Source organism: Lactuca serriola, chromosome 3, assembly GCF_051521515.1.
Source record: "Lactuca serriola cultivar US96UC23 chromosome 3, Lser_US96UC23_V15, whole genome shotgun sequence".
Taxonomy (NCBI): Eukaryota; Viridiplantae; Streptophyta; class Magnoliopsida; order Asterales; family Asteraceae; genus Lactuca; species Lactuca serriola.
In genome coordinates this window covers 35,594,071-35,604,174 of record NC_136410.1, presented here as the reverse complement: position 1 = coordinate 35,604,174, position 10,104 = coordinate 35,594,071, and the positions used below count along the sequence as shown (strand labels likewise).

Here is a 10,104-nt window from a genome sequence, read left to right as displayed (position 1 = left end):
TCGTTGGAGCAGCCGTTAGAGATTCCTCACCGTGAAATTTCACAGTCAGCTTTGCGAGGTGAGTTTCATCATGGTTTGAATAGGTCGAAGGCACCAAGGTCGGCCCGTATATGTTTTGATTAGTAGCTGAGTGTGGGCGAGGCTCGTATCTCATAGATAGTCGAGTGTGGGCAAGGCCAATATCTCATAGCATTATTTGAGTATCGATATATGACTGATTGATAAATTTGATTATACTTGTTATCTGTGTGATACTTGTATGCATGCTTAGTAGCTGAGTGTGGGCGGAGCCCATATATCATAGTTAGTTGAGTGTGGGCGAGGCCTGTATCTCGTAGTTAGTAGAGTGTGGGCAGGGCCCATATCTCATAGTTAGCCGAGTATGGGTGGGGCCCGTATCTCGTAGTCAGCGGAGTGTGGGCGGGGCCCGTATCTCCTAGTTAGCGGAATGTGGGCGGGGATCGTATCTCCTTGAGTGTGGACGGGTCCCGTATCTCCTCGTAACATGATTATGTGTATGGTATGTGGTAGTTTGGGGAGACTCACTAAGCTTCGTGCTTACAATTTTCAGTTTTGGTTTCAGGTACTTCCGCTAGTAAGGGGAAGAGCTCGGGATGACTGCATTGCACACACCACAACGCTTAGTTTGGGACGATTTACTCTGATGTTTGGACATGTGATTTTGATACAGTGTTTTGATATGATGTTTTTAGATACTATCACTTATGTTTTTATGAGATGATTTGGGTTACTATGGTTTTATTCAAAAATTAAAAATGAAATTTTTGGACTGTATTTTTGGGATGTTACAAAATGGCTGGAATTTTATCGTTTTAAAAGATGTCTACATTATTGTATATTCCAAAATAAGTAATGATTTATATCAAATTAATATAAAAATTATTATATGAAAGTTAACAACGTCATTGTTATCTTTTAAAAACATATATTTTTAAAGATATCAATTATATATTTATAATTCTACGCAACGTGTGGGTATTCGTCTACTGATTATATATAGTTTGAATGAAGACATTGGTCCTCATCCTACCTACGGTTTGCCATCAATTCAAAATATCCATAGATATGTTACATAACCTTATACCTTACCATTATATTCATAGATAGTACCACGATAACAATTGTACATTACCTTTACTGTACCTGTTATTGTTCTGGAAATGATGTCCAAAAATCTGCTTGTTTTTTACTTTGTTCGTTTGTGTTATCTTGTTGGTCAAACTACCAATTTCTCACCTCAATATATTCACGTAGAATACAAAAACTTTCCTTTTATAGTACTAGAAACGGGCTTTAAATGTGGGATCAACCGATAAATGATTTACATGTACCGGGTTTTAGTAGACGATTTCAATGTGATATGTTGTAACATGTAACACAAAAAATATGAATTAATTTAGCCGAAAAATCATGCTTCTATGTTCTAAATTTTTTTGTACATATGCATTAAATCATAATATGCAAGTGTATATGTTACATTAATACTTTTGTTGTTGATCATATTTGTAACATCCCAAATTTCAAGACCAAAAATTTTATTTTTAATTTAATAATTCATAAAACGAATTATTGAAAACATCATGAAGTTATCTCATATCATGAAAACCATAAGTCAACCATCTCAAAATCATATCATATGAAAATAATGTCAGAGTAAAAATCCAAAGAACGACATAGTGCGGAAGTCCATGTGTGCGATGCGCTGCTATCGTGCCGACTCCTTTCCTTTCGAAGAAGAAGAACCTGAAACAAAAACCGAAACTGTAAGCACAAAGCTTAGTGAGTTCCCCCATTATACCTCATACCATACAATAATCATACTGTCTAACACATCCGGGTACTAGACTACCCTTTGGTCTCTTTCAACCGGTAACTGTCTGGCATATCACGGTGCTGGCGTACCCCTTCGGTCCTTTCGACCGGTACCTCGCCTAGCATATCAGGGTGCTGGCGTGTTGGCCTACCCCTTCGATCCTTTCGACCGGTATCGGAGACTATTTCACCCCCTACGTCTACCAAATAACATTTATGCTCATAAACACATAAGTTGTATACTGCCTAGCTTATCCGGGTGTTAGCATACCCCTTCGGCCCTATCACCAGTATTGGGGTCTATCATACCCTTCCTACCACTATTACATAATATCATAGCATACTAGCACATAAAACATAACAGATATCGACATACTTAATAATTATCACAAAGACAATCATCTCTACTATAACTCTTACTAGTGGGTCGGCATTGGTGCCTTCGACCCACTTCTACTGGAAGGCAACTCACCTCAAATGTCATGTAGTAGCTGAATTGTCCTCGGCTTTGGGATCAACTCCTCTCACACTCCTACACATAAAAATCTCCTTTAATTACCCTTACATACTCATAACCCCTTTAAGGATCAACTCTGGTCAACGATCAAATTCAAAGTTAACATCCTGGTCGAAGTCAACATCCAGGTCGAAGTCAACATGCTGGTTGACTCAACTCGCCGAGTTGGTCCATCAACTCGTCAAATTCTGTGATCCATAAAACCCTGGAAATCTCGATCCAACTCGTCGAGTTCCTCTTCATAACAGATTCGGGACATTTCACTCACAACTCGCCGAGTTCCTCCTTGAACTCGTCGAGTTCTTCAAACTTCCAAAACCCAAAAACCATGTCCAACTCGCTGAGTCTTCTCCTAGACTCGACGAGTTTGCACAGTAGGTTGGGGGACCACAACCCAACTCGCCGAGTTGTATGAACAACTCGTCGAGTCCCCCATAGGCTAAACTCATTCAATCGTTTCCAGTCGAGTTCAATGCTTCCAAACCATAGATATGATCCCCTAGGACTAAGTTACCACGTAAAGTTGCTAACTTTACGTTCATGCATGGTGCCATGAAGCTAGAAACACCAAAACTAAGCTATATAAGAGGTCTAGGGCATGGGGAAGGGCTAAGGCTTGATAAAGCTGGCAACTTTAAGCCTCATAAGCTCATGAGTGCCTAAATCTGAAGTCAAAACCTCATGATGCACTCAAATCACGAAAATGACTTCAATATGGCCCAAAAGTAACAAAATACAACCCTAAATGAAGATATAAGTAAAGGAAAGCCAAGGTATCAACTTTATACCTCAAATAAGTCAGAATTGCAGCTTAACTTCCGGATCTATCGGCTTCCTCTCAAATCCTCAAGCTTCTCCTTCCTTTTCAAACTTCAAAATCACCAAGGACACACAAAAATGGTTCAAGAACACTCAAATGTGGATTAGGGTTTCGTGGCTAGGGTTTGGAGTGATGGAGGCTACAAATGAGGCCACCCTTTGGAGGTTAAGGTGCTTAAATAGGGTGCAAAACCCTGAAATTAGGGTTTTACTTTGGCAGCCCTACTCGACTACTCGTCGAGTAAACTTCAAGTCCTGCGTCCAAAAATACATTCCTACTCGACGAGTTTGGGGCCTCCAACTCGTCAAGTCCCTTTGCAAAAATGACTAATTTGATTTAAAATACATATCGGGATTTGGGCGTTACAATATTCCTTAAATTAACATAATAAGCATAAAAAAAGGTCAATACATATCGACGGAAGGCAAACGGGCAACAAGTTGCGCAACTAGCCCTTTCTAGATGGCAAAACTAATTCTTTTGAAAACAACATCTATGGATCTAGGAGATATAACATTAGAATGCATAACCCATTAGACTCTGTTGAAGAGCTCCACCGCCTCTGGTGGGAGAAAACCAAATGTATTAAACGCAAAAGGTAAAAACACATGTTGATTTTCTATACATGCGTTCTCGTGCTTTGCCACCTTGCACACAACGGCTTTCAAAGCGGCATGTTCTGCTGTAAAAACCCCGCTCCTCAACCGACGAGAGGAGAGACCCCTGTAAAATCCACACAAGTGTGTTTCCCTCATACCCATCCAAAGACCAAAATGTCAGTCGGCCTGAGTGTGGATGTTCCATCATGCGGGTTCGTCAAAAAGTTGACGCTTCTTTTTTCACGGAAATACCAGCACGCCGACAAGCATCAGAGAGAACATCCCTAACCACATCATGTCGCTACTTGAAACCATGAAGCTCTCTACAACGAACCACATGTTCCCCAAAATGTCCAAACATGTCTTGCGACAAACTTGTCATATCTCGTCAATTGGGAATAGAAGAATCATAAGGCGGTAACGAATGATAATTCGGTACTCCACATGAGACATATATTGACCGATGCCATCAATATGGATAGTTAGCAGAAAATCATGATCATGAGGTGCTCTTTCTAAAATAAATATTGAACTTAAATTTAAAGTCTAAAACCGTTAAGTATTAGTGCTTCCGGTTTGTTTTTAATTTTATGCAAAACTACTTCAACCAGGTTCAGTCCTAATTAATTATTGTCTGATACCTAACATACAATATTAAAGACCCATGTATTATACAAAAAAACGTTTTACATCAATTAAATGCATCAAACGACAAAAATTATAGAAACCATCGGATATGAAAAGAAAAAATAAAAATAAAAATAAAATCCAAATAACCTATTGTTCATTGACTTCAGCTTTTATCTTATTGGCTTGGTGACGCGGTTAGTGGGACCCATGTTGAGTCAGTCGCCTTCTTATCCAGTCTCCTTCACGCCACAACTTTTTTCAAAGAACCACACCTTTCCGATTATGGCAAGGCACAGATTTTTTTTTTGGAACTTCAATTATTTAGAAACAAGTACTTATTTATAAATTTTGTCTTATTAAAATCATCTTATATAGGAGTATTTGGTTATTATTAAGTCTGTTTTATGATAATATAATTACAAAAAAATATAAATACATTATGGTTTCTTTCATGTAGTCCACTAGAAAACTATAGAAGTATCATAATTGTATTTATATAATATTAACAGAAATAATAAAATTCTTTATTATGATTTATTGATTTTTTTCAAAATTATTGAAAAGGAAAATTACAATTACATGAAATGTCCCTTGCAGTTACATTTCATTTTCAAAATTATAATATAATTTATATATTATAAATTCGTCATTCGTCAAGAATTAAAGTAGCGATAACTTACCATAAAAAACCCACTTGATAATAGTTGGAACTTTATGATTGATTAAAGTATAATTTTAATAATATATTTCCAAAAATGGAAATATAAAGGACTGGTTGCAATTTGCGCGTATTAAGAGTGTAGATTTGGAAGATGCGATAATAAATCACCATCTTCGCAAATCCAATCTCTACTTCCCAATGGAACGCCTGGATTATGGGAAGATGGGTTATGGGTATTACTCTCGAGTCTCGACGCTCTTTCTTCCTGCTTATAATATACTTCAGATGTTGATTCCACTGATTAAGTTCTTCAATGTATTGATTTTGTTAGATGCAAGCACTATCGTAGACGATGTATGATTCGTGCTCCCTGTTGCAACGAGATTTTTGGTTGTCGTCATTGTCACAATGAGGCTACGGTACTAATTCCATCTCTCTCTCTCTCTCTCTCTCTCTCTCTCTCTCTCTCTCTCTCTCTCAGCTTTCCGTTCAGTTCGATTGTTGTTCATCCCCGGTAATGTCGTTAATCGAGTTATTAATTGCGTTCATCGTTTCTGACCTAATTCTGTTGTACTTAAATCAGTTAAGCTTCTTAGATCTGCTGTATATTGCTTGGATAATTCCTAATTATGTTGCGCTTACTTATACAGAACATGCTGAACAGCCCATCCGATCGGCATGACCTTGTTCGATATGATGTAAAGCATGTACGTTTCAGACCTCAAGTTTCCTCTTAATTAGTGCTTAATCAAGACTCGAAAATTTGCATATTTATGAATTTTATGTATGCCTTCATATTGTGACGAGATTCATGTTTGTTGCAGGTTATATGTTCGGTTTGTGACACTGAGCAGCCGGTATATTTCAGTGACCCAAATTGAAACCGATTGCTTGAGTTTTCTTCTCTTTTTTTACTGTATTTATGATTGCTGTATTGTCTATCAGGTTGCTCGAGTCTGCACAAACTGTGGAGTCAATATGGGGGAATACTTTTGTGAAATTTGCAAATTCTATGATGATGATGTACAAATTATAAGCCGATTCATACATCCTTCTCAAATTCAATCACTATAAGTCTCGATTTCTCTGATTATAATATTCTCATTGCAGACTGACAAGGGGCAGTTTCACTGCAACGAATGTGGGATCTGCAGGTCAGCAGTGAGCTTTGTGAAAGAAGATCATATCTTTCTTGAATCCATCCTATTAACATGTTTTCCAAATTAATTTTATCTTTTCTTTATTTCTCATTCACCTTCCAAACCATTTTTTTGTCCAGAGTTGGTGGTCGTGAGAAATACTTTCATTGCAAGAAGTGTGGTATGCATCATCATCAATGCCTTGTGTACTTCTGTAATAGGATTCAATCAATTCATTATTCACTGTTGTTATTTTACCGGTTTATATGGATTCTCAGGATCTTGCTATTCTCTAAGTCTACTCAATAATCATTCATGTGTTGAAAACTCTATGCGGCATCACTGTCCTATATGTTATGAGGTTTTTCCCTTTTCATTTCCCCCTTTATATATTTGTCACCATTATTATTTTCTGAAAAAACTTTCAAGTTTTAACACTCCCATTTACAGTACCTTTTCGACTCGCTAAAAGACACAACTGTGATGAAATGTGGGCACACAATGCACTCAGAATGCTGTAATGAGATGATTAAGCGTAATAAGTAAGTCAATCTAAACTTCTCTTGGATTGGTTCATTTCCAAATCTTGTGAACTTTAGTTAAATTTCAATATTTTTCTTATTACAGATACTCTTGTCCCATATGCTCAAAATCAGTAATGGATATGTCTATGATGTGGAAGAGACTAGATGAAGAGGTGCAGCTATTGAATCTGTGATTGTGAAATTTTAATTTTAAACAACAAATTCTTGATCATCTTTTGTTTATATAAGTTGGTTTGTTTTGTGTTTCTCAGATTGAAGCTACAGTGATGCCTGAAGATTACAGACAAAAGAAGGTATTATATTATGAGTTTCTTGAATTTTGAATCTTGAAGAGATTGAAACAGTAGAAGTGAATGAAGAAATGTGAATATTGCAGGTTTGGATCTTATGTAATGACTGCAATGATACTTCGGAAGTTTTGTTCCACATAATGGGGCAGAAATGTTTGCACTGCAATTCTTATAATACTCGCACCATTTCTCCTCCTGTTCTTCCTCAAGAATGAAAATGAATGATTGTGGCAAAGTGGAAATCATCAAAACTGCTTCTTCATTTCATTTGTTGCACTAATTTAATGAAGACATTCACCATAAATTGGTGTTTTTAATTGTTAAATTTGATGTAATTCTTTCACCACTTCACTTGTGTTGTGTGTGGATTGATTGATTTATAGTCCCAGTTAAATGACTATTTAACTGGTTTTATTCATTTGTACACATGTTTGGTTTCTTTTTCATATATAATGAATGCATATATACTTGCGTTTCAGTTTATAACCCAACAACTACTTGTCACTTGTGGTATGAATTATTATGATTAACTAAGCAATAGATTTTGGGTGAGGTTGATGTTATAATGTTTTGTTAAAGAACATATGTTTTAGGTTTTACAATCTTGTATCTTGAGAATTTTTTCAAGTTATAGCAATTTTAAAGTATGATGTTCATAAGTTTTTTCTATGTCGATGAACACCGTATAAAACATTTTAAATTTTTTACGTTATTTTATTCTTAAAAGGAGGAAACAATAATTTGGAAGAGTTATATAAAAGAGAGGGCTCGGTGGGCTATTAAAGCGGGCCTTTCGTGGGAAAATAGAAGACTAAACGCCAGCCAATCATTTGGATTCGTTTTTGATAGGAAAAGCCAAAATGGATAAAAGCAAATGTTTCCTCAAAAAATCCCCATTCATTTCCATCACTCCTGCATCTTGCATTCATCAACCTCGAAATTTAATCATGTCCACTTGTGCCTCCTTCTACGGTATCACACTCAGTTCTTCATCTTCAACCTTCAAGAATCTTTTATCCTCTCATTACCCAAATAAAATTCAAGTGAATTCATCACCATTTTCATTTCTTCTTTCACGTCTATCCAAAACCTCCGTGTTCAATACAAAAAGACACATTGTTGCAACTGCTTCAACTCCCACAGCTCTTGAATCGCCTCCTAAATCTTCATTTCGAGACAAACCCCCCAAAGACATCAATGTGTTAGTCGTGGGTTCAACTGGATATATCGGAAATTTTGTGGTTAAAGAACTGGTTAATAGAGGGTTCAATGTGATTGCAGTTTGCAGAGAAAAAAGTGGAATCAAAGGTAAGAATAGCAAAGAGGAGACCTTGAACAAGTTAAATGGAGCTAATGTTTGCTTTTCAGATGTTACCCAATTGGATAGTTTACAACAAAGTCTACAAAATTTGGGGGTTTCGATTGATGTTGTCGTATCTTGTCTCGCTAGTCGATCTGGAGGTGTTAAAGATTCATGGAAAATCGATTACGAAGCCACCAAGAACAGTCTTTTAGCCGGTAGGACTTTTGGGGCTAAACATTTTGTTCTGTTATCTGCAATCTGTGTACAAAAACCCCTTCTCGAATTCCAACGAGCAAAGTTGAAATTCGAATCGGAATTGATCAAAGAGGCTGAAAACGATGATGATTTTAGTTACAGCATTGTTCGGCCAACAGCTTTCTTCAAGAGTTTAGGAGGGCAGGTTGAGCTTGTGAAAGACGGGAAGCCATATGTGATGTTTGGCGATGGGAAATTATGTGCTTGTAAGCCGATTAGCGAGCCTGATTTGGCTTCGTTTATAGCAGATTGTGTGTTAAGTACTGATAAAATTAACCAGATTTTGCCAATTGGTGGACCTGGGAAGGCGTTGACGCCATTGGAGCAAGGGGAGATGTTGTTTAAACTCGCGGGAAAGAAACCTAATTTTATTAAAGTCCCGATTGAGATTATGGATTTTGCCATTGGGGTTCTTGATTTTCTTGTGAAGATATTTCCTTCAATGGAAGATGTAGCGGAATTTGGGAAGATAGGGAGGTATTATGCAGCTGAAAGTATGTTGGTTTATGATCCTGAAACTAAGGAATACAAGGCTGAGGAAACACCGAGTTATGGGGAAGATACATTGGAAGATTTCTTTAAAAGGGTGCTTGAAGAAGGGATGGCTGGACAAGAACTTGGAGAGCAAATAATTTTTTGAAAGTTTTGAGTTTATGATTGAATGTGTTCAAGGTATGTATGTGGTTATTGTAAATTTTATGCCATTTGTGCATATATGAGGTTAATTCATAGTAATCATCTTAGCCCTGTTTTTTTCATCAAGTGATGTCTGAGATAAGTATTGTTTTGGAGAAATGATAATACAGATAATATGTCAAACATTGGAAACTGGAAATTTAATTCTAATTTAAGTGATAAACTCAGCGATCCAATTGGTAGCTTCCAGTTCATCATCATATTCCATTTACTCTTTTTCCTTCCTACACATAACAACATATGCCAACAGCTGATATCTATAATTTTTCTTGAAAAATGTAAAATACATTTCATCATCCAATGCTCTTTCTCACTATAATGATAGCAATCAACATCCTTTGTAGAGTGTTTTTTTTTTGTTGGAGCAACAACTTTTTGGGCAACTCCCTTGCCTTTGCCTCTTCCCTTTCTATGATATTTCTTCTTTACTTGGCATTCCATAATCATTAGCACCAAGGAGGGATTAAGAATGTTCTTCTCGACAATTTTAAGCATCGAATGTAACTTTGAGATTCACTTTCCTATTATTCGTATTATAGTTCGTAATAAAGTGGTTATATAACTTAGGCAAACTATTTAGCACAACTATCAATTTTGTGTCATAGGAGATCCTAGTCTCTAAAGTTTGTCAATGTATCTCTTCATCTTCAAAATATGAGTGCCAACAAATTGACCTTCCTTTGTTTTGCATGTATGGAACGTTTTGACCATTTCATATAGTTTGTGCTCACATCTCTACTGAAAAATGTTCTTCAGCTAGTTAGGAATTCAAATGTTGCAAAGTTCTCCAGGTCCTTTTGAAGATCCGAATGAAGC

At 36.6% G+C, this 10,104-nt stretch overlaps 2 protein-coding genes across 2 annotated transcripts; both read left to right on the top strand.

The window, feature by feature from the left end:
- Positions 1 to 5,135: 5,135 nt before the first annotated feature.
- On the top strand, positions 5,136 to 7,452 carry LOC145091877 (E3 ubiquitin-protein ligase MIEL1-like). The gene is made up of 12 exons (XM_079029698.1): positions 5,136 to 5,293; positions 5,392 to 5,479; positions 5,711 to 5,767; positions 5,885 to 5,917; positions 6,006 to 6,083; positions 6,171 to 6,214; positions 6,340 to 6,380; positions 6,478 to 6,560; positions 6,650 to 6,741; positions 6,827 to 6,896; positions 6,996 to 7,037; positions 7,121 to 7,452. Exons 1-12 carry the CDS (start codon positions 5,259 to 5,261, stop codon positions 7,247 to 7,249), a joined length of 792 nt encoding a protein of 263 aa, XP_078885824.1. The 5' UTR covers positions 5,136 to 5,258; the 3' UTR covers positions 7,250 to 7,452.
- Positions 7,453 to 7,879: 427 nt separating this feature from the next.
- Positions 7,880 to 9,350, top strand: PCB2 (NAD(P)-binding Rossmann-fold superfamily protein). The gene has a single exon (XM_079029697.1). It carries the CDS (start codon positions 7,895 to 7,897, stop codon positions 9,230 to 9,232), a length of 1,338 nt encoding a protein of 445 aa, XP_078885823.1. The 5' UTR covers positions 7,880 to 7,894; the 3' UTR covers positions 9,233 to 9,350.
- Positions 9,351 to 10,104: the final 754 nt, after the last annotated feature.